The following is a 26,218-nucleotide window of genomic DNA, read 5'->3' as shown; positions in this document are numbered from 1 at the left end:
CAATCAGTCTTATGTCCATGATTATGCACCATCTACAGCCTGCCTATAGAACAGCAGTAATGTCAACAACAACAACACTTAAAGATACAAATAAGACAGTAGCAGGCCCTGGTTTAGATTCTGCATGGTATGTCGTTCTTTTTGCCTACAGTCAAAGTGAATATGGGCTTTGCTTTCAAACAGACCCCAAGCGCCCAGCAGAGACACCTGGCCCCTGCCACATGCCCTTGGTGATGGACAGTGTCATTAGGGAGTACTCAGGAGGACAGTGCAGGCGATGCCTCACTAACTCTCCACCACACCTTGCCTGGCAGCTACTGGAGCCTCAGGAAAGAAACCGCACTTCATTTACGAGAATTGATTCATTTCCTTCCCATCTCAACGATCCCTGTAAACTCACAAACTGCAATCATTCAGACGGACAAATGAAAGAAATCCAGAATATTCTCTTCATCACCAGCACCTGCGGACATGTGATAGATTATCTTTGAATCACAGAATATCATTTCCAGTTAAAAGTAAATGAGAAATGAATATGTTTAACATACTGGTACATCAATTATTTGCCCAGGAAAATCCTTAAATTTTTAATTTGTTCTATTACACACAACATATTACTTACAGAAGAGAGTCATCTGCTGTGTTCAGTTCAAGACTTTGTATTTCAGAATTAGTTCATCTTTCAACAATGCCATCCTCCTCACTGCGGCCAAACTTGTCCATCAGCAGCAACTAATGTGCTACTGACCTTTCTCAAAATAAATATTGCCCCCAATCAGAATTCAGGAAGTGCCCTGCTCTTTGAAAGATGGCCTCCAGGAATAATCAACAGCAGAAAAAAGCATGCTTTTAATTAAGATAACTAACACATTTGCTTTCAATTTTTCAAATCTTGCCTCCTAGCTATTAAAATCTTGTCATAAAGAATCTTCCTTTATCTTACGTATTTTCTGTTCTGTTCTGTTCTCCCTGAGGCAGATTCTTTTAGCCTGGGATGTGTTTTGTCATTGCAATGCATTCTTTAGCTTGGAGCTGTTGGACTGCTGGGAGTTTGGCAGTATACAAAGCAGCCACACAGATATAAAAAATGCATGGCATGTACTGCCTGTAACTGTATGACTGGACTAAGACTTTATTGTACCACTGAATGGGCTCTTTTGATTGAGTAGTGCCAATTAAGCTCTACCTAATTGTTTTAGCAATTGTGGAATAATGGAATTGATGTAGTTACTTGCAGTTTGTATTATGTATATTACTTGTTGTACTGAATTATAATAATCATACTAGTAATAGTAATAATAATAGAGAAAGAAGATTATGCACAAACTGCTTTTAACTTCTAACTGTCTTTATCAGATTTGTTGTTTTATATGATACTGATACCTTATATTAAAAGATAATTGTGTGATGCACAGGAACATCATAAAATTATAACAAGATGCATATTGCTACATTTTCCAATGAAACACAATGAACTTGAAAAACAATGTTTAATACACATGCACATAGTGTATTATGCACATAGTATAACACTGCATTATCAATAGGAAGGGGAAAATTCTGCCCCATCAATACCATTAATTTACATAAAGCAATTTCCATAATAAGAGTAAATTTTGTCTTGGTTTTTTACCCATAAGCCAAATGGCCATAATTCTCTTCCAAAGAATGTACAATTTCTGTATTTACATAAAATCAGATCAAAACAGACAACATTTGACATTTTGGAAAATAAAACAGACAAATTCAGCAAGCAATACAACCTTCGTTACAACTGATTCATTTTTATTGTCATCTATTGATTAAAAATTCTCCATTAAGATGATGACAAGAATTACCATTAACTCATATTCATCGTCTGACAAGCAAACAAAACCCTATTCTGCCCAAACTGCATCATCCTCTATCCAGCTGGTAATTAAAGCAAACCCAATAGATTCTGGTTACACCGTGTCACATTCACTGTCCGCTTGCTGAATTACTTTGAACAGCCTGTCCAGACGTCATATTCAAACTATTAGGTCTGAAAAGAAAATGGCAGACCTTCCCCATCATGACACTGGTACAAAATGACAAGCAATCTGCCATTTGTGTCAGGGAAATAAGGCAGGTTCTCATTAGCTTGTCTTTACAGATATTACAACACAAAGGGACAAAGGGCAGGAGATTCCTCCGCAGATGAGGTAAGAAGTGCTTTTCTTTGTCTCCTCAGAAGACCTGAAGGGATATCACAAAGGACGCATGGGCCAGGGGATGACAGGGTAGAAGGCTCTGAGACCATAGAGACTGAAACCAAATCCAGCACACAGTTCCTCCAACAAACTGTGCAGTCCACGGCGCAAATATAGCAAGAGCAAGTATAGTATATGTATATTTAAGTGAGTACATGAACCAAAATACTACAAATGTGAATCCTGTCAATGTACTTCTGTTGAAGCTGATTGTGTACACTACATACTGGGAAGCTAGATAGATTTTGAATATTTTTTGTGATTTTGGCTGAATTTATTTTCAGCATGACTACATTCCACATTCCGCCTTCATTTGAATATTTTAGTCCTGATTATACTTTGATTCATTTTTTATGCTTGTGCCCTGGCTTGGGCCAGGTAACCTCTGTTTGGTTTTGGAATATGTCTTGCAAAGTGCCATAGTATGGAATTTCTGTACTGCAACTAGGTAGTACCTGCTTTACAAAACTAGTTCTCCCTGAGTGAGCACAAGTTATTCTGTCAACTTCAGCATGCTTGCCCAAGCCTTTATCATGACTAGCACAAACATCTGACATCTTATGACAGGGTAACTCTGCTATGGCAAATTTAATTTGGAGTGAAACACAGATTTTGAAGCATGCCTATTATAATGTAGAAAAAACAGGCAGAGTGCACTGGTGACCCATATACTGTCTTTTCAGACCTGCCATTAGGGAATATAACAAACTGCAATTTGATGGAAATTAATGGTATAGATATTGGGCGTGAACAAGTATCCGAATGGGTCATGGTTTCATCCTACAGCATGACACCAGGTAATACTGTGACCTCACTGACCTCATGACTTCAGCATGGCCCCTGCGACCTTAGTCCATCTGACCTATGAGTACATTTGCTTATTGTTGGGTAACCTTTTACAGTGATTTCAACATTGATTATTCATTTTGCATCCATAAGATTGCATGCTACTTCCTATCAGCAAAAATAACATAAGTTCTAAAACATTTTTCACTGGTTTCATTCCTTGACAAAAATCATCTCCAGCCCTCCGATCTGGCACCCGACTGCAAACAAGTTAAATGGGACAGGCGCCCATTAAAATGGATTTCAGCTCAGCATTTCCTCTAGGAGAAACTGGTCCTGAGCAGAGGCAATCCCTTGTTTCATGTTAATCTGTTCCAGCAGAGACTGCAGCTTTTCTGATATTAAAGGCCAGCCATTCAGACTTGAGCGTTCGGTCTCTCATTTCATGGAGCGTTTGCACCCGCGACCCGGGCTGAACAGCTGCTATTACAGCAACGCCCTCCGAAAGTGCAGAGGGAAATAAATCTCCATCGCAAGCGGCCACTACACGGCACCTAGACTCTCATCCTCTGAAGCAAATCAGTACATTGTCATTTTACACTTGTTCCATCCAGCACATCTGGTCAGAGGTGCAAACATGTGCTTCAAATCCCCCCACTCCCCCCCCATACCCCCACTCTCACCCCCACCCCACAAAAGAAGAGACAGCGAGAGTCGGAAATCAATATGTCATAAATGGAAGAGATGGTGATCAAAGCAGCGACCTCTTGCTGCAGTAGTCAGGACCTTGGCAATCAATCAGCGCCTTTTCCCACGAGACCAGGTGAAAGTGCCGTCATATAAATCTGGGTGAATTACACAGTGTCTTTAAGGCAACGATGGCGCCGCGGAGGAAGGAGGTCCCTTCACTTTACCTTACTGGAAAAGGTCTGATGTTTATGTGCTGAAATGATGAGGATACGAACTGCTGGGACTGATTCAAAACTTCATCCAATGGCACACATTCACTGTGCTGTTTATGGATCCTGCTCACTGGTATGAAACCAATTTGCTGCACCCAAGAATCAAACCAATCCCTGCACCATGGTTAGGGTGATATTTGATAATATTGTATATTGCGATATATAATGTAAATAGTTCTTCATTGAACTTAAGTATGTACATTTATCCTAGTAAACATTGCTATGCAATTGCCACGTGTACAGCGGAAGCTGAACCGGTGGTAAAAAGAATGCTCTTGTTATTTCGATTTTAGCCGTCTAACTAGGGTGAAAGCAGCCACATTTTCTGCCACTGCTATTAAACAGCCGAGGGAGTAGGTGAAGTGCTGGGGGGGGGGGGGTGTCAAATTACACTGTAATCACTCGCTGTTCTGTCATAACAGAGGGAGGGAGTGTGGAAAGTGTAACTGCTAAGGTTTCACAATCAACCTCAACAAGGTAGATTGTCTGTTCTTCTATTTTACCCTTAAACCAATCTCATTCCAAAAAAAATATATATATATCACAAACTTTGGCCGTCAGGCAAGTCTTCAGGTTCAAACCAAATGAAAGAGAGCTGATTGACATCAGCGATGTTACCTGTCCACTTTTCAGGGAGGAACTTTGATCAACAGAAGGGAATGCAACTAACCTTCAGTCTCACTTGCGAGTTTACCATCCTTCTCAGTTTGCGTGAGTGGGGTCAGGTACGGCAATTCCAGCAGCCCCCTTAACATCACAAATGAGCGGGCTGAATCAGTGCACAAAACATCAAAGAGGAAATCTTATCTGTAATATCTGGAATATCTGTACTGTGCTTCCAGGTTGCATGGATTCTTGTGTTTCAAAATTCTAAACATTAATATTGGTGTTATTTAACACTTAATTAAATGCCTTAATTTTGTTAATGTTCACTTCTGTAACCTCCTACTGCAAGAGTCAATGTTCACAAGATCTTCTTTCCTGTACCATACTGTACTTATTTTGAATGTCTCTTGAACGACACCCCCCCCCCCCCTTCCCTCTCTCTTCCTCAGTCACTCTGTAGACTGTACTATAAAACCAACATGCAAAAATCCGTGGGTGTTGTTACCCCAAATACAATACATTAATCCACATCCAGATTGATTTGGCCTGATTTCAGACAGAAATAAAAGGGATCCTCTGTGGTTTCTTTCTGAACAGCCATCATTCTGAAAAACCATACCATACTGGTGGAATACTTGGAAGGCACCAACAGCCACTAGGACTTTAATCTAGCATTAAATAAGCACGCTATACAAATGCCACAGCAGGTTAATAAATGTATTCATTCACAGCAGCCTGAAATGTAGTGTACTTCAGAAATAACCACTTCTATATGTGCTTCTTGTCTATTTATATCCTTATAGCAGGAAGGTCAGGGTATATTGTACCGCTGTATTCAAGTGCTTGTAGAACCCTCTAAAATGTACAGAGTAGCAAAAACTAGCAGAATCTGGCAATACAAAGATGAAAGAAAAATAAGGCCTTTTTGACTGGCCATAAAATATTCAAAATATTCACACACCTTGATTCCAAGAAAAAAGTACGTGCAACCTGAAACCAGCAGCATCACCTGCGGACAACGACCAGGAGCCCACGGCAGCGGAACTTATTGGTTTTGTTCCACTGGGGATAACGGTACATATATCAGCTTGGTCTTCCTCATTTCACTGCACCCCACAATTCCACAGGCACTTGCAAGTTGCTCGGATGACATCAGTGAAGTAGTGCCCACCTTCCAATGAGTGCCACCTGGTGCAATGTGTTCTTTGTGGTGTGAAAAAGCGCTGTTGGCTGTGTGAGCGTATTGGAGCTCTGTATTCATTTCGCTTCAGCGCTCCTGCACGTGTGCATATGTTATCGAGGTGAGACAAGCCTAATGTACAATTCCAATCCTAAAACCAGGGTTGCAGAAAGGGGAAAAAGCTAATTGATGAATAATGCACTGCCTTGCCTATTGATCACTTTCATGTATTGCTGTCACCTCTTAAGATTCCATATAAAATGTATAAGAAAACTGTAAAAAAATGTAAAATAATTTACAGGGTCCTATCCTATGTGAAATCATCTACAATCTTGTCGTATGAAGTATTGGACATTGGTATTAGTCCTGAGTGTCTTGTCTGAGAAGCAATGTATCTGAGAAAAATAGGCATAATGAAAGGTGATTCTGTCTCAGTGTACATACAAGATTTACCTTTGTTCCACTTCAGGAAAATTTTAGATCATGGTGCTTTCAAAAAAAAAATGAGGAAATCATTTATAAAAACACATCCCAGGCCTTTTGTCTGACAATCACTATATTTTTACAGGAATGCAAAAGCAAATGGTCAGTATTCATTTAAAAAGGTGCAACTGATATACCCCTTTCAATAAGCTCTAAGAACTGCAGACACAGATCAGTGACTTAGACTCGAAGTAAAAAGGGTATTAATCCTAGTGACCAAGCTAATAATCTAGCCACCAAATCAACTCCCCTACAGCTGACTGGCTGTGTATCTCCTTGCATCTCCTAAGGGTCTTGTTTCCCTAGGTCACCACGGAAAAAGAGAAAAAGAAGTTCTCATTTAGCATGCCTGGGTAAATAAGCTTAAATAAATATATAAAAGATTAAAGCCCAGGAAGCAAACATGTACTATACGTTGAGGAAACAGAATGGCAGCAATGAGCTTTCATGTAACTACATGGGATTTTGTCAGAAATACATCCTCTCTAAACCTCTTCAGTTCTCTATATTTTTTAGAAAAAACAAACGGTTCAACTATACGCAAGTCCTTCAATGTCAATTTGTCACATACAGGGGACTGTGAGAACACCTACGACTGCGTATTGCACATCAGAACAGTTTGTCCACTTGCAAATTTCAAATCACAAGCAAATGGAGCAAAGGAATAATCCACAGTGACTACACACATAAAACCATGCAATGCTGTCTTCAAATGCTTCCATTTCATCAACAGTACATGCAAAAAGAAAAACAGTGCTTTTTGATAGGAAGGATTTTGTTTTTGTTCAGTTTTTTGTTTGAGCAGACAGAGCAGGAGCTTCTGCCCAAATCCTGTCCAGATTGAATCACTCTTAATAGAATGACCATTAGTTGTGGCTAAAACCATAATAGGATTTCACAAATAATCTAATATATAATAAATATCCTCTCTGACAGCCAAATGCAAACCAATAAGCAAAGCTCATTTCTGTTACCATGGAGTCAACCTTAAAGCTGGCACAATACCAATATGTCAACAGGTCATAATAACATCTCACAGAAAAATAAAATCCAATAGCATAATTATAACATTAATACAATTCTGAACTGTCATTACACAATGCCACAAAGAATGTGCCCACAATCAAGACAGGCAGAAAAAATCTACTCTTTCACATGCCACGCATCTACTGATCCTTTAAAATATAAACCATGTATCCATATGTGTGTGTGTGTGTGTGTGTGTGTGTGTGTATACACACGTGTGTATGCTTTTTCTATGCAGGTGCATTGAAAGCTGTTGCTCTCGTTCCCCTTCCTTCTCTGTGCTCATACACTTGACTGGAATCTGATCATATAGTATGTAGCAGGGCAGGGAGGTCACTCTCCCTGACTGCTGCTTCGAAAGCAGGATCCAGGCACAAGGGAGGGAAACCCATCTGTATTCTAATGCAGGGCGCAGGTTCATACTCCGAGCACCTGCCCTGACCCTCTGTAAATACTCAATGAGCACGTCACATAAACTGCGTATGCAGTCTCTTTAACCACCTGCTACTGTGTTTGCCTGCAGTAGGACTCTTTTGAACCAGAGGAGTATTGGCCACACAGTTTATTCAATTTCATAGTTATTTTATGTAGTTATAAATAGAAACTTTTTTTTTTTCAGGAAAATGCATGTCACACTAAATTAGGAATATTATACACCTCATATTTTAAACATCGTATTTAAAAGTTAAATATTTCTTCAAAATGAAAAGTGACAGCTTATGTTTGTATAATGATTTTATCAACTGTGCTGGAACAAAGAATGTATGTCTGTGATTTCTTTTGGGATTAATACTATTTTATAGTGAGTTTTAAGTGCTTACAGTACATACACTTTTAAATTGGAAAGGGGATGTAGCTTTGATGCTTTAGAATCGTGGCAGACTTAGCAGTATCTCTAAATAAATACTTCACATGGCTCATATTTCAGCTTTACCTTTCCCACAAAAAACAATGCAATTTTAGTAAAATGTACACCCATATACAAATAAAGTGGACAAGAGCAATTTGAACACATTTGCTTGTGTTTTCATTTTGCTTGTGATTCATGAATAGCACTTTTTCTTTTATGGACTGGGAATGATTCTGTAATAACAAAAGCCATGTCAAAATGAGGATGACTCATAGGGTTGTTGGTTCTGAAATGATACAAAGGCATTTGAAAGCTTCCTGTTTTCCTACAGTGTAAAAGGAGGTATCACAGAAGGGAAATGCATTTGTAGCATTAAATATCATAGTTATGGTCAGAGAATTCTATGAAGACAAATGAATGAAGAGGAAATGGTCAATGACCTTCACAGTCAGGAAATTACTGTTAAAAAACACACAAAAAGCTAAATCTACCACTTCCCACTGTGGCACCCTTTATGAAGAAATGTTAAGCCAATATTACAGTGGCAATCCTGCGTGGGAAGAGAAGAGCCAGAGGAGGCTGTGCCATTACAGGCTGGAGTTTGGGAGGCAAGTGTAAATCCAAAGGCAGTGGTTGGATCCCCAATACAAATTGGCATTTTCAGGATACCAAAGCAGTTTGTGAAATAAAACTGAAAGCTCAGAAGGACCTAGAGCAAATCGGACAGGGGAAATGGAGAGAGTCCCCACACAGAAGCAGAAGAACTTCATAACACACAACAGGAAGCACTTTGTCAGTGTAATCCATACCGGAGGAGGACTGCAACACCAGTTTTGACCTATCATTTTGCTTTGTGTGGTGGCAAAAAGGATGGATATTGTATTATGATACAATATATCACTTCCTAATGCACCCTCACCCAGAGTGAATATCTTAGCATCCACTTTTTTTGTCCATGTTAGCTGCTGTGGCAGGCGTTAGGAGGTCACAAACTTCAGCTTTTCACTGGTGAGCCCGCATCACTTTTCCGTCTCATGTTTCCAGGCGGCAGGTGGGGTCACATTAGCCACGATGTGTCCCCATCCTGCCATGAAACCGACACCAATTACTTAAGGTTTCTCTTCATCCTGGAACTCAACTGGGGACTAAGCGCTTAACCTTGAGCCCTTGAGACTTCCATAACAACAACCCGACTACGAGGTCAGCTTCCCAAGTCCTGACCCAGTTATTTCCTTCCAAAAGAAGTGCTCAGGTGTGATTAAACACCGCAAGTTGTTATTTCCAAACACACAGTGAACAACACCCATACCAAGATCACTGAACATATGCACTGCATATCCAGCAGGTGTTTTAAAATCCATTTAATGTCTCAGACAAAAACAAGGTCTTAGAAAGGGGTTTGACAGACACAAGGCTCCACAGCCAACCAATGTATTGGGTGAAATGTGCATATGTAGGCGCAGAGCATTTCCGCTTATGCCTCACTTGTTGCATTGCTTATAGCCACCTAGCCATATTAGAATTACCATCAACATGTCTAAATGTTTAAAAATGGATTGAGTAGGGCCTTGCATGAAATGCATTATTAATTGACAGACGACACCAGAAAACAAATTGAGTAACGCACAATCGGCGTCATCATATTTTCCCTCCGCAGCCGGTGATTCCAATAACAGCAGACTGTGTCATTCACCGGTGAAGCTGCTGCCCATACTGAAATTACCATTTGCCACCCTCGCCGTATTTCAAAGGCTTACATTTAATTTAATTTTTTTTTCACCAGTAAGCGCCGGATCAAGTCCGGGGCCTCTGTGAACTTTACAGATTCTCAGGTTGCCCCGCCTCACTCTGCAGTATCCTCTTGCCTTTGTCATTTGGCGCTCCGCGCTCATGCATTTTTAACACATGCACTATTACATTTCTGTTCGACATGCACTCGGGAGGACAGGAGAGCCGTGGAGGGTCTGCGGGGGAGCTGGTGGTACGGAGAGAGAGAGAGCGCCTCCTCTATCTGCGCGCCGAAACAACCGTTCCCCTCCTCTGCATTCACTCCTCCCGACAACCTGACCCATGCGTAACGTCTCGTTGCATGACGTGACGCCACATCTCAGCTAATGCAATGTCCAAACCTCCTTCCCCGTGAACGGCGTGCGCTATAATGAACAGGGGTGCCTCCAACAGGACAGCTGCTGGAGAGCGCTCCCCGGCTTGGGTGTCGCTGACAGCGAAATCAACTCAGAAGCCTTCTTTGCTGCCCAGCACCTCTGTCGCGTCTTCAGACACCGATGTTCCGTGGGTTTTTATGGTCTTATTCTGGGGTGCTTAAGTAAATAGCCTTGCTTTCGGATTCTGATGGCAACCCTGACCAAGAACGTTGAGAGCACTCCCCCACAAAAGCGGAAAGATATGCATTAATGTGTAATATGTACATGGCAAAATCTATATCTGACATTTACTATTTGCCTTCCCACATTTCACTCTATGCAATATTGATTGAAGCCAATGAACAAATTCCCAAGGGAGGGTTTTTTTTTTTTATTTGAAATAAACACTAAAAATACAGACGAAGAAAAAATCAAGCTCCACTCTCTGTTACAAGTTAGATCCATTATGCCTCTGTTGTGATAACCTAGATGCATATATATGACCATTACTGTCCGAAACCTGAATTGCAGGCTTGCATATGTAAGTTTCATCTGTTGTTTTTTTTTTTTTTTTACCAAGATCCAAGCCAGGAGTTTAAGAAAGAAGAGTGGCATGACAACTGCTCCAAACAAATGTCTATCAAAAAAAAGATATCTCTTGCTCTTATTTATTAATCTGCAATCATGCTTTAAGCTGATTCTTGAACTGAAGCAGTATTGTTTAATAACATCATATGTCAATACTGAAAATAAAAATAGAAAAGTCCAAGAAATACAAAGACAAACACCATCACAATCATGAAACTATCAACTATCGCACAAAATCCTTGATGACATCCCTGTAGTTACTTTCACATGCTCCCATTGAACAGTATTGACTGTGATCTTAAAGTGTGCAGTCTTAAAAAAACACAGCCTAGGATTCAAATAAGGCTCTGACACAACGTTGCCAGCTAATGGAGACCATGGTGGCAGCCAGCAGAGGGATTGTGATTTCTTTGACATACCCTCCATGCGCCCTTTGACAGCGATTAAGTACAAATGAAGACACCACCAATATAGACTGTGAAATACAACTACCACCGCTGAGGAATCCTCTCACACAAAATTAAAAGTTAGAATTTAGGCAAAATGTTCAGGTGAATAAAGTGCTGAGAAAATCTTTCTTCTTTCTTCTTTATTTTTTTTTATTTATCTTTAGTATTACAGTATTTTAATACTGAAATATTTGTAACTATTTTTTAATAATTGAGCTACCTGTAGTAAAAAGTATGCTGCTAATACTGCACATGCAAAACTCACATGTAACACATGTACATGGTTATAGACCTGCATGATCTTAATTATGAGATTAGCATTAGATCATTTTTCTTGAACTGTTCCTGATTCAGTGGGCTGGTCTATTAGTAGTGGAAAGCTGACCGTTGGATATGCCTTTGCTAGAACTCTGGTATGAATTACAGTGAAAAGTCATGATTTTTCAGTCACTGACTAACGGGTGCAGTTGTTCTATTCACATTTGATAATCCCTGGTGGTGAATGGCCTGAATATTGTGATTGCTGTATTTTTAGATGGTGAAATGGGACAGTGGCTCTTCTTAGCCTTAGTAAATATTAACAAATACTACTAAAAAAAAAAATAGATACATGTTGCGTGCATAGCATTACCTTATAAAGTATACATAATTAATAACCTTGAAAAGCAAGCAAAACAAATTTCCTATGAGTAAATTTTACTTTAAATTGTGGTGATTTGCAAATGTAAAAAGTTGACTGCCTTCAACAAAGAGTATTATTTCCTAGAAAATAAACATCCCCAGGCAAAATAAAAATTCTCTTCAACAAAACAAGGACAAGTTATTGCTGCAATATATGTTTTACAGAATGTGTTAGGGACAGTGGTAGGTGGCTGTCATCTTGAATCCGGTAACATCCTACACTAGATCTAAACCCCACTCTCCCTTGAGGTCTCATCAATGTGCAGTTATAAAGCCAGGCATCACAAGTGGTACAAAGTGCTACACATAGCAGACAAAAGCAGGTCAAAGGTTAACAAGATGGGGCCATTGTAAGGTCAGGTCACTGTTAAGCACATTATATTAACTTTTTATCACCCTTTATTGATCAAAATAGGTCAGTGCATGTGCATGTGTGAGTGACTGCATGTGTGTGTGTTTTTTATATACAAGACTGGCAGAGCAACTTGCGTCAACATATTAGGAGCTCTCAGACAAAAGGTCATGAAGTGAAGCCTTTTCTAATCCATTCACTCTTGAGTACATTTCTCCTTCCTGGACATGAGACAAAAATCCCAGAACTTATTAAAAAAAAAAAAAAGAGTGACCCACAAACGTGTCCCCGTGAGTTAGCCTCTATCTGCGCCAAGTCACACCACTGAACAGAGCTGCATGCCAATGAGTACATCTCTGCTGACTGGAGAAGGGAGGGGGGGGGGGTTACCATGGCAGCAACGTTCCGCTTGAGAGCAGTATTGATTACCCGCAGGAGCAAGCCTTCACTCACTCGTGCCCCTGGAACGCAGGGGAAGAAATGGCCAAAACTTGAAAGTTGGGGGAAAATAAATGAAAAGCCTGAAGAGGCTGACAGTGAGCTACAGGAGAGTCGGGGAAAAGGGCACCGCATGCATCGCTGCGACACAGCATCATTGGAATTATAAAATGCCTGCTTAATCACTAAAGTATTCAGATCAAGGGCTTTGTAAGTCATAAACACACTGTGGAAAAGCGGTCTGAGGACTGTAGGCTCAAATGTCAATTTATAAAATTTCTTCTGGAAAAAAAAGTATTCGACCTAAACTGCTTCCACAATAATAATTATCCATATGATGCATTACATCTCAAAAACATGCAAGTCAACTGAAGAAGAACATCTGCTAAGCAAATAAATGATTATTTGGGACTGTACAATGTCTTCAACATAGCAAGTGCTTTAATCTTTGCGTGTTTCCCTTTAAGAGACTGTGAAAAGGTTTCTGTGAAGCAATATGGGAGAACATATTATGTGCATTAGCAAGGGCACAATGAATTACAATGATAAAGCACAATGAATTACAATGATTAATATCAGGGCGCTATAAAACGACATTGAAAATGGTTATGGACAGCCTTTTATTTCTATTCTGTGTCAGCAAGTGTACCAGAAGTGTTGAAGGTTTTTCGGTTTTTCACACAATCTCTCAAATGAAAAATCACTAACTAGATGTTCACAGTAATACTCTACTGCAAACTGATTCAACAAACAAGGTCTCAATAAAACTTAAGTGCCGCCCATCAGGACACTCGTTCTTTAAATTATTCGGTGTGATGTGCCTGTCAGTGTCATTCATTTGCTTCTTCCATATCCTCATCCATCAAAACAGACAAAATGTGGAGAAGTAATCTTGTAAAGCTCCAATATCTCAGCGTTTGTCCCTCGGGTTTTAAGTGCACTGCTTTGAAAATCTTACATGCAAGGTTTTGTGAACACGCTGTGGCCGGAATCATCATCAGAAACCAGATTGGGGGGGGGTTAAAAACAATCATCTCCTCAAAGCTGCTGAAATCAATGATCGTTAAAAAGAATAAATATGCTCATTTCATGCATGTCACCCTTAAACAATGAGTATCAAGATGAACCACCTCTGCTGTCTCCCCTTGTTGGGGGTAATGAGGATCAATAGGGCCATTTAAAGCCACCATATGGCATTTTTTGTGTTCCAAGCGACATGCTTATCCTGCAGCCCGCACCTTCTCTCTGACCTTCCCCAGCCCAAACTGACTGCAGTCTCTAGGCTCACGTGCGAGTTGCATAATATCCACACTACTGCCACACCAAATTGTGCTTGTTATATTGTTATCAAGGAGACAACAGTGTATGTTGTAATTGTAGTTAGGGAACTGGGAAAGGATTGCAGATTCAAATTCAGGATTGAACCCAGCTGTTCTACCTTGGAGCAAAAGTACCTGCTGATGCTGAAGTATAAAATGATAATATGTAACATGTGACATTGTACAAGTCATCCTTAACACAAGCGTACGCTCAAATACACATTTCTGTTATTATTAATACACAAACTTAAACAAATTTGTGCTACAAATTAAGCCAGTTTAGCCTCAGTCTAAAACAGTCTCCTGTTTGGGAGATACACATCTATTATTATCTGATGTCTCTTCCATCTAATCCTAAAAACCTAAAAGATATCAAATAGCAGATTACAGCAAATTTGCGACAGTAATTGTTTTCATTCATTCCATTTCACTGCAGGAATACAGTCCAGCTAATATCTTAGTCATACCATAAAACTCTTTCTCTGCATACTCTAAGACCTGAAGTCACAAGGGTATAAAGATAAAGACTTTATAATTATGAGAGAGAAGAAAAGACTATTCTGCAGGAAATATCCAAGTTTGCTTGTAGAAATGTAAGCAGCCAATATCAGTAGTTGCTCCTGTCAGTTTGACAGAACTGTAATGCATTATAAACTTCTAAGGCTAAAAATGTGTAAAAGTGGGATTGAGAGTTCAATGCTTACTGAAGAAAACTAAGCAAAACAACAACAAACACCTGCCCACATCAAAAACGCTCAGCAAATAATTACATCTAAAAGGGTAGGCTCTTAGCTTTCACTCTGATAGCAAAAACAACAACATGCAGAACAGAAGGAATAGTCATGGTTTTCATTCGATCAGCAGATTTGGCTGTACAAACACATTCAAAAAACAGCCCTGCTAACAAACCCAGCAGACTCACTGCAGACCCTAGCACGGAAGCATGCAAACATCACTGTGAATCTTTGATGAGACAGTAGATTAGATGTTAATAAAACAAGAGCCTGTGTTCCACAGCAATATAATCCAGCAAACCATCAGCATGTTGTCTCCAAAATCTGATTATTGCAATATGTTCTCAAAGTTCTCATTATAACTTTTAATTTTTAGATTTCAGAGGAACCTACTACCACTGTATTGGACCATACATTGTATTATTGTACCAACACTCTTTAATGGATCGAAAAATCACCAGCACTTTACACATGACAAGATTCTATTCTAGCAAGCATAAATAGCTCACGGCCAATTAAAAAAGAGCCATTTGAGATTTCAGTGATCAAAGCAGACACCCCGCAAGAACAGTTCTGGTGCTAACTAAATTTCATATCACAGAATAGTAATTTCAGTATGTGCATGTTAGCAATGTAAATGGCACGTTTCTGACCGTTGATTATCAATGGCTCAGGAGGGCGATTATCCTTTTATCATTGTAAATGGAAGATGACATATTTTCACAGCCTCATGTTTTTTGTACCTTTTGATAGGTTTTCACTGCACCAATCACCAAAATATATATGTAAATCGATGGAGGCCTAACCTATGGAAGTCTACACTGTTCATACTCGTAGCATACTTGCTGAACATGCTTTGGATGCTGGAGAATCAGATGTGTGAAATGGATAATGACTCTTCATAGCACGTTTGATTAAACTAACCTAGCCAGTTAGCCAACATTAACCTGTGTAGTAAACTACCATTAAATTAACACTGCCAGCTAGCTCACGTGGGGAAAAAAAAAGTTCACACACAACTGCATTTAACCATCTCTGGTTGCTTATAAACATAGACTGATTTATACTCGTATTGCTAGTTAAGTGCCTTAAACATCTTCAGTATCTCTATCTCGCTAGCTGGAGTCTCACCTAAAAAATTTTGACCACTTAAAAAGTTGGACCCCACTTCAATGACAGCACAGTGAAACATTTGCGCTGCTTTTTCTTCTCCTGCGACATAGGACTGAATCATTTAACAGCCATACCTGAATTAAATCCAGTTAGTGTGTGCCAAATTTCTCTGCAATCACATGCAGTTGTAATGCAAGCCTTCCATCTCTGCAATTGAAAAGCCTGGTATGGAAAGAGAATGCCCCATCTCTCCTAGAATATCACCCAATATCACCCAGTATTGTCTAACAGTTTTCTTTTAATGTGCACTTGTGACTGATAGTTTATTAATTGACAGATTGGTTACATCCCTTGTGAATGACAGCCCTGTACTGGAGAAAACCTACGTCTGCCTCTCTTCCCCACTGTTGCCTCTCAGACCCTCTCCCAGACCTTGCTGCAATATGATCTGTCCTTACATATTGCATATTACATTGTTTTATGTTTTAATGTTTTATGTAACATGTTTATGCATGTTTTGTGTGTAATAATGGCATTATGAATCTGACTGTCACTGAAATAAGCAAAGAAAAAAATAGCTGAATATGAATCAAAGCACATGAAACTTGATTGATGACAAGCATCGTGGTTAGATTGAATGAGAGTCTCTGTTTATGCAACAGCTCAAATGGAGACCAGGAAAGGAACAATGATGCACACTGATTGGAGTGGTCTTAAATAAACATCAGCCTCTTGACCCCACCACCCCGTATTCGCATGAAGGATGACCAACTCACCAAACTGTTCATATTTCCCTACCCTGAATGACAACAGATAGAGGGTGTGGCAACAATTTACTACATTCTTGTGTCTGAACATCGAGATAAAGTGATTATAATGGAGGGGAATGGTCATGAGGTCAGTCTGGCACTGAGTCTCTCTCTTGTTCATTTGACCCTACATTACCATATCTCCCAGGACAGCAGACCACCTCACTGCTCTCTCTGTATTTTTTTCCCATAGTATTCTGCTGTTGTTTCATTTCTTGTTACGCCCAGCATGGTGCAAACATGTTCTGCATTATGTCAGTGCTTCTTTGAATTAGCTCATGCAGACACTGAATGGGGGAATATCAAGTCTCTTGATTGGTTCGATACATTTCCACCCCAGTGATTGCGCAATTCAAACAATAATTAGTCGTTTTTTTGCATTTCTGGCAGGTTTTAAAAGAGTCAGGCAATTGCAATCAAGGAGCTCCTTCGTCTCCAGAGACACAGTGCCACCCGTGTGCAGACATAGGAAGACGATATTGGCCGTAATCAAACGGCACTTGTTCCCTTAAGGAAATAAAAGGAAGCACTGTGTACAGTAGCCGAATTTGCCAGGTGTGACCCAGTAAAATGAAGCAATTACCCGCACGGCTCAATTCAAGGGAAAAGGAAACAGCGGTATTGGGTGTATTGTCCGCGTGAGAGCTGGGAGCGGCACACTGGCACACACAGGGAAGGGATAGCACTCCTCCATTGTTCGTTTCCCCGCCATGTTCTTTGTAAGAGTGAATAAATTAGGGAGGGAGCGACGAGGTTATTCCAGTGGATGGCTCCGACTGCGTGACTGCAGCATCGCTCTGTCGATCGCAAGGCTGCTCACACATCAGCTAAACCAACCGCCCAGGAACCCGACCCGAACACGAAGCAGAAACACGGGCAGAGTCAGGTACTTACAAATGTGATGAGCCACACTACCACTCCAGCACAACTTCACTGACTTCACCTGGCTGCCCTTTCCCAGCATTTTTTCCAGTATCTTGATCACTGAAATATCCTTCATGTGGAAAATAATTTATCTTCATTTCCCTTAATAAATTATAATTATTTCTATGATGACAACAACAACAATAATAATAATAATTAGACTGAACACAAAATGCAATTTGAGCGGACGCAACAATATCATGAAGTCGCAGGTCATAACAGGTATGCATCATAAATTGGACTAACAGGACAGAGTGTGCGATATCCTCAATGGCAGTGAGAAACAGGAATTACAACAGCAAGCTCTAACAGGTTTCATAACCTGAAATGCACCAATGTTGAACCTATGATAAAGATTTAATTATCTGTGTCACACATGTTGTCTGTGTCTACTGTTAGAGATTTGAAAGTAGTTAAGCTTCAACATAAATCTGCCAATCACAGCACACTATAGAACATAGATGTCAAAGAAGATTTTATCAAACCTTCATTGGAACCCTTGTGAAAAAGGTCAGAAGAGCTCTGAAGAGTTTTGAATTACAATAAATCCAAACAATATAGAGACATCCTCTTCCTCGCTTGCACACCCAAAGTATGGCTCTTATCCTTCTCAAATTAAATTTCAGGCTTCTAGATATGTGAGGCTAAGGGTTTGAAGGACCCGCATCTAAACTGGCTTCAACTGAATTATCTTTTGTATTGTTTGGACACAATACAAAGACGTCAGTCACCTCAAAGCTCCTGAAAAATGAAACGCATGACATACATGAGTAAAGGACAAAGCACCTTACAGACAGACTGAACACTGGCCAGAAGTCACACATTCCACACCAAAAAACAACAGTGAAAAACCTAATATCACCCCCCCCCCCCCCACATTTCTTAAGCAAAGCTCTAAAATCTAAAATTGAAATGTATACCTGAAACATATCCGATACATATGTACACATATCTACATGCAAACAGACATAATTGCCTGCGTGCAATTTAAAATTTAGAAACACGAATGCCACTCATGTCCATCTCTGGAGATTTTCCTGGCCTTGATCATCCCCGACAGGCAGCTGCTCACCTCAGGGTTCAGAGCCGATCAGTACTTGATTATCAATGTCTCTTCAAGGTTAGCAAGTGGAGCACATCCTTAATAGAACCAAAGCTGATTAGCTAATTATCATAGAATTTGCATAATGGCTCTGCAACTCATTATCGCTCATGTGAGCTCATCTGCATGCTGTGTTGCTTTACTCTTTTCTCCTCCTATGAGGCTGGCATCAATATCCCTTTGATACAAAAACTGATGGCCCACTCCCAGGCAAATCACATACCATTCTGAAGATACACAAGTCCTCTTAACAAATTCTGTGTGGGAAGATTAACATAGTCAAATCATTCCTAAAAATCTGGTGAAATGCAAATAGTACAAATGGAGACGGAGAAGGTGTATCAATCAAGCACTACTTGCTGGACATGAGATCTGCATTTTATTCAACTTTGTTTGTAAAATAAATAAACCACCTGAATATTAATGACTTTTGGGTTTTTTGGGTTTGTCTGATACTATTTAGCTTGCTGAATGTTCTACCACTCATCTGTCTTGTTCCAGCTCTGCTTTAATTTAACAACCCCCCCCCCCCCCCCACACACACACACACACACACACACACAAATGCAATCAAAGTTAAAAGGAATAAAATGTAGCCCCGGGTTTGTTCTGCGAATACACCTCATGAAAGAGAAGTGAGGGAAAGTGTTCTGAATCAGCCTCAAATTCCCAAGAGGAAGACACCCAATGACCTCTCAGCTATTTCAACGGTAGAGGGGCTTACAAACACAGGCACATGCGCTTCTGTCCCAAGACACAAGAACGTCCTTTCAACTCATCTCAAAGAGAGACATACATACTGTTTGAGTGTGATGACTGGGAATCCAGTCAATGGATGGCAAGCAAGGAAGTCCCAGACAAAGGAGATAGCAGAGAGCTAAAATCAATAACCCACATGTTCTCCGTGCAGTGCAAATGTTTGGGAGTCAACAACATGCTACATGAATCACAGACAGAGAGAGAGAGAGAGAGAGAGAGAGAGAGAGAGGGAGAAATGGGAGTCCCCGCAGGTTCCCTTTTCATTTCTCTGACCTGCCGTATTTGTTGACATATGCCAGTGTCTAAACGTCAATGTCTGACTGAAGTGATCAGCCTCAGATGGGTGTTAAAATACGTGGAGAGGAATTTGAACCCTGAGAAAAAGCCAAAGGCTTCTTAGCCAGCTGAGGCTTTCAGTTATGCTCCTCTCTTCCTAAGAGCTATTGTGTGGATTGTTGTGTCGTCTAAAGTATGAATCTGCTCTTCCACAATCAAACATTGCATTGTTTTTGCCAGCCCTCTATAAATTCTGACCTGCAAAGGACCTGCATGAATTTAATATAAAGGTTACTGCTAGATCTGAGAGCAGTGCATCCGGTAATGCACTACCAAAGTTACTAAAACTTGATGAATTGTCAATGTGAACAATACCTTTTATGTAGAGATTTATCTAATACTAAAACAAATACTCAACAGCTATTACTGCATGCGCATTTGGTGTTCACCACTACATGTGGAAATGGTACATAAAGACCAAACCATTTTGCTTTAACAGATAAACTTATCCTCATCTTAAGTGATCTTCAGACTGCTCCATTTGGGAAGTTTATGACAGCAAGGGTGACAGCAAGTAATAACATGTAAAGTGGCAACTTCAAGTAATGTAAAATGTTCCCATTGAACTTATTAAAAACCACAGGGATTATGGTCCTTGAAACACTCGCAGTTCACAATACCAAGCAGTAGTGGGAAATATGGGGTTAGCGGAATGGCAGCAATGACTGTCACTTGTGAAGAGCTAACAATGTTTTCTGCTCATTCATTAAACATGCAACAAGGATTTAATACAACAAATGTTGAAATAACAGGAACAAATAATACATTTTCAAAGAAATGCATGCTAAAAACAACAAAACAAATGTTACTTACCTGCAACAAATATGCTGCAAAACAACTACAGCATGAATCAGCCATGCTAAATAGCCTACACCTTGTATGTGTACCGCATGCACAAAATTTACGCTCATATCTTCTGAGTGGGCAATATAATGAGTGCAGCAGATGAATGGAATAAAAGCAACGCACATGAATAGAAATTTCAACATGTGCAACATTTGCGCTAACGCTAAAGCCACTGTGCGTAAACTCAGCTAGTGCAGTTGACCAAATCTGTGAATAGGAAACCACGGACACAAAGAATTATAAAATCAGCACCAGGACAGAGATCACTGTACAGGATGGTTTGTCTGTTTGTGCTCTGTATCTAGCTGTTCATTTAGGTTACACCGTAGTGGAAAACAACCTTTTCGTACTTAATTTAAGAAGGAGCAAGTATCATTATGTGCATTTAATGCATAACATAAGTAACGTCTGTACATGTATGTCCACCACCGTCTTGATTTCTGCACGTCAAGGCATTCCTTATTAACCTAAAATAAATATTCTTCTGCATTTACATTAACAGATTCTGATGAAATACCAAAAGCAAATGTTTCATTACCAAAGTATTAGTCCACATTTGCCAATATAAATTATAGCAACCTCCTGTTTAAAAATTCTGTGTTGAAAAAAACTGCAAAGCCAGCTAAATGTCTTTCATTCTCCCCCGCCACATAGATGCAAATGGATTTCAAATAAATGTCCTGTCCTCTTAATTCAAGAAGACAGAGTGGCTGATTTGAAATAATGCCCCTGCCCTCCGAGAGAGATTTAGCACCAGAGAAACCGGAGTCAAAACATTCTGGGAGGACAGAAGGAGAAATGCAGACAGTGTTGCCTGGAGAACTTTGAAGGGATAATTAATGCCGGCTTTTGAATATGTGCTGGTATTAATCTGAATGCTCCGGTGCAAGGATTTTACAGAAGAGCTGAACTTGCTCTCTTATGAAGGCTAAGATATTTGTGCTTTAATCGTTAAAGCAGCAGCCACCTCTCTCCATCTTTCCATCCTCATTTGTCTTGTCCCTTCTAAATGTCCAAAATAACTTGGAGCTGTGCCATCAGTCAGGACAAAGTGGCTACATGCGGTTTGGCCTCCTGTGTTTAGGCGATATCCACTGTTCTTACACTACAGAAAATACTGTCTGTAAAATGTATTTGTTCATCCCAAAGGATTTGCAACAAGATATCTTCAACCATACTCTTTACACATACTAACTTATCTCTTTATTACACTTTATCATTTCAACACTAGCAAATAACACTCTGTTCCTCATAACCATGAATTTATGAAGCCAAGTACCAAAAGACATTTTCCCTGAGCTTCTCTTCAGACATGACATCACAGACAACAGGTATATTAATATTTTGAGTATGTCTGATGCAGAGTGCACAATTACCACTGCAAGACTGCATTAACGGGCAGGATATAATCACTACAAGTTTGACATGCTGGGTTAAAATTGGGTTCTTGAACTGCACTTCCCTCCAGGAGGGATCAAATCAGACACACGGCGTTGGTGGCATTTGTACAGGAGCTATATGCACTCTCCTATGGGGATTCTCTCACCAGCATGCCACGACTAAATCAGGCTCATCTGGGATATTCTCCAGAGAGAAAGTCAAGGAATGAGTGACAGAAAGACTCTCAAAACACATACTGAAAACATCTCCTCTGGCTGGGCCAGTCACATATTTTTCCCATTTGCATTGTGCATGCTAACCTCAGAATATAGTTGGTAATGGAGAGCCTAGGATTAGCAGAATTTATTAGATTGGATTGTGTAATCTTATTCAAAAAAATTACTTAATTGTACTACTGATCTGCATATGCATATGCACAAGAAACAATAAAAAATTGAGCCTACAAGCCTCAGGTTACAATTCATTTGAGTAGCTCCAGGTAATTTACAGTAAGTATGTTGCATAGCTAGAAAATCCAAAGCTCCAGGATTAGTCAGATAACTACTGAAGCCATCTAGCAAGCTATGATGTCTGCAATTGGAATGAAAAATATAACAGTACTTAACCCAGCAGCAGTAGATCCCCTGCTGTATACAGTGAATGGATAATATTGAAAATATAAACTGTATGTCATGTAAATAAATTATTCCGGTTATCATTGATGTAAAATAATCTAACACCGTAGAAACTGATGACTTTTTTTTTTCTTCAGCAAGTTAGGTTTTTAGCTTGTAACTTTCTACTATGTTTTGTATGTTTCACAATTGCTAAAAGATAACTAAAAAGAGAAGGTAACTGTAGTTCCAATGTGTTTAGGGTATTTATGGACACCTACCTAGATAAAGTATAATACAGAAATGTAATTCAACAAAATGTAATCCAAAATACTTTTGTTTTTTGTGTAACAAAAAAGACAGCATTGCCTAACAGTCTGATAATATCTTCATTATACAAATTCACATTTCAAAATAGAAAGGTCTTTCTTGTCACAAAATAATGCAACACAAAATAGCTATACAATTAAGATGCAATATTATTTGCATATTTATATATTAGTGATTACATGAAGCACCCAGAAAAAGATGATGTAACTTAATTCCAACAAAATTAATCTGTCATGATGGAGCAACACATTAGAGTGCACATACAACTAATTGCGTAGGAGGAACTGTGTTATCTAAATGTTCAAGTAAGAATTTAATAAGTTCAGGATTAATGCTATTGCCTCTAGTCATTTAGTAATTCATTTTAACATTTATGTTTAAAATAATACTTTAGTGGTTAAGGAGTTCACTGTTGTACTGTTAAAGAGGTGCAAGTAGGTTACACAAATACTCGAACAGAAAAATACAGAAGGAAGGCAGGCAGGTACATCATACCAGTGAACAAAAAGTACATCAGCCTCAAGCAGGGAAAATCACGGAGAAAGAACATTGCCACAATAGCCACATTGAACTCCCCTCCATACACACACACGCGCACACACACAAGACCATTATCAGCAGGGCCTACAGTTTGTTGTCCTTTATGAACTCTCTTGGGATAAATGTTAAAGGATTCCAGCCCAGTGAAAATGTAACTGTAATCAGTCAATCTGTTGTTATAGGATGGTCCATTTGACATAAGACAGTAAGAGCCTCATCCACTGCCATTCAGAGCTGCAACTCCAACAGTCAGTGTGCGCTTTGTCTTTTCTCATTCAATTAAAGCTCATTTAATTATCCACTTAATCACAGCACCCTCGGTGCACTGCCATTAGGAAAGAGTGCTACACACAAAGCTGTAAACACATCCAAAACACACTAAAGCCATTAAGTAACAACATATTACGTATTAAATTGACAACCACTTTTCAAGCATAGGAAAGAAAGAGCATAGTACCTTTGCTTTTAGCTACAGAAACGGAGAGCGAAGTCCCATAGGAAATAAGAATGCATGATATCCGCAATTGAAAAGCAATGGGGGGAAAAGAGGGAAGGATAAGACACTGTAAAGACTAAGGAGGGAAAATGCTTAACTAAAGAACATCAGTGCGGAGTAGAGGCAAATCGCAGGCAAACCTTATTCATTACATAGCAGAAGCACATCATTCCATACATGCAATGGCAAAACATGATTAATGTAAGTTACTGTGTACTAACAAAGTTAGTATGAGCAGCCAATTGCCAATTTCAAATGTTCTGGCATTTCTTGTACTCAACCTTAGAGCACATTCTCCATTTGGTCTTAGGACCGTTAATGGCTATAATTAGCACATATCAGATGAAGTTACCTTTTGTCCTATCACGTTTTCTCATACAACTGTCCAATCTGGAGAACAAAGCTAACTGATGGCAATTTTTAACTTCAAATATCACAAAGCAGAAAAAATTGAGAAATGGGTGTCCACAAACAGAATGGCGACTTTAGACTATGTAATTCATACTGTAATTCATCAGAGTTTGTTTTAAGGTTAATGGATTTATTAAACTTGTTCCAGCACTGAAAGACTGTGATAGCAACTGAATTACTGGATTAGGAAACTTTTTAGGATAGGGAGATGATGCATGTTACTAAAACACACCCACTTCTGCCATATCCTGCTTTGAAGGATTTGGATTGATACATTCATCCACATTAGCAGCTGTTGTCCTTCACTGCAAGTTCATGCATGGAAAAGCATTTGTGTTAATCATATGCAAGCCAGGCTACTGTAAACAGCTATACAGTTCATCAATGAGCAGGGGAATTCATGTTGCACTTGCATTGTGAAGTCATGTTTTACAAACATGGTGCACAACTGCAGCAATCAAATTCATTCTGGAAATGTATCTTAAAGTATTGGACGGAGTGTTCAAACAGAATTTGGAATTAGAGTAGATCAAGCATGCCATCCAATGCTCCAAGCCCAAGACAGGTCAAAAAGAGAACAAGGACAAGAGAATAGGCCGGGAAGAGGAAAAAAAGAGGAAAGCATACCTTGCTCAGCCATCATCATGTGCGAGAAGCCTTCAAGAAGTGAAAGACACAGAAAGAGAACACTTGAGAACACATATTTCAATACTTTTTGGTATTGTGATGTCACATGTTTTACCCTGAGGCAAAGCATGCCATCTATCACACTAAAGACAAAGCTTTCCTCATCTAATGGAGAAGCTTCAGTGGTAGGCTTGGAGGGACTTTTCTTTTAACCAAAACGGATTCCAGATGAATTAGAAAAACCCAGAAGGATTAATTCTTTAGTATTTCATAGTTTGATTTCATACCTATTTCAATTTTGAAACATCCATAAAATCATATGCAACTATTTTTGCAGTAAGTAACTGTGCATCTTGCAGTGTTAAATATATATATAGTCTTTGTTTGATAATAAAGTGCAACATTCACTTAACCAATCTGAACTGTATAAACTAAACCTATATATAATTAACTTTGTATTGTAGGAGGGATTTTACCCTGCTTTATTTATTTATCTTACAGTGTGATTATTTCAAAAATAGGTTGATTTATTCATGGCTAGAATCTGAAAGGGAGTTTCAGGACATGTGTAGTTGTTATGTGTTGTTAGCTATTAGTTTCAAGGCATAACCCAGCTCGGTTGGAAACGTTCTGTAATCACATCCGTGGCTAAAAACTCACCTGGGACACTGCTGACCTCTGATGTTGCGATTGCAGAAGGAAAAAATAAAACAAGGAAAGATTTCCAGCGTTAGAATCACTCTGCACTCTTTTGCATGGGATCTAACATGCAAAATATAACACACCTAGAATCATGCAGGAGACAGCTCTGGCCCCGGTGCATGTCTGTAAAAAAACCTTTTTGAAACTCTGATCATCTCATCTGTCCCATCTTCACTGGGAGCCAGATTACACACTCTCTTATATAACAGCGCAGACTACTGCAAGAAGATACTCTGTTTTCTGGTATTCCACAGATTCCCCACATACACTGATGAGACATAAATTCAAGCAGGTGGAAAGAACCAGCTCCCTCTCCAGGGGTAATGAATTTATGTTGTTGTGAGGCTTGTGTATAGCTGAACACAACCCGGACATCGGCACGTCAGTTATTTTCACTGCA

General features: G+C 39.5%; 1 protein-coding gene across 18 annotated transcripts in view; it reads right to left on the bottom strand.

The window, feature by feature from the left end:
* nrxn3a (neurexin 3a) overlaps positions 1-26,218 on the bottom strand; it is a 333,072-nt gene that overhangs the window by 293,585 nt on the left and 13,269 nt on the right. For 13 of the 18 annotated variants that reach the window (XR_005005354.1, XR_005005355.1, XR_005005356.1 and 10 more), the window contains 3 exons: positions 25,777-25,794; positions 25,117-25,146; positions 24,040-24,051 (listed from right to left, as the gene is read on the bottom strand). Coding sequence is in view for 14 of the 18 variants with exons in the window: in XM_036541921.1 (XP_036397814.1) it covers positions 24,040-24,051; positions 25,117-25,146; positions 25,777-25,794 (60 nt within the window). In the remaining 4 variants the exon portion in view is untranslated. The remainder of the gene's footprint in view (positions 1-24,039; positions 24,052-25,116; positions 25,147-25,776; positions 25,795-26,218) is intronic. The other 5 variants (XR_005005357.1, XM_036541934.1, XM_036541933.1 and 2 more) reach the window with 1 other exon arrangement.

Source organism: Megalops cyprinoides, chromosome 12 (assembly GCF_013368585.1).
Source record: "Megalops cyprinoides isolate fMegCyp1 chromosome 12, fMegCyp1.pri, whole genome shotgun sequence".
NCBI lineage: Eukaryota > Metazoa > Chordata > Actinopteri > Elopiformes > Megalopidae > Megalops > Megalops cyprinoides.
This window is presented reverse-complemented; position numbering and strand designations above follow the sequence as displayed.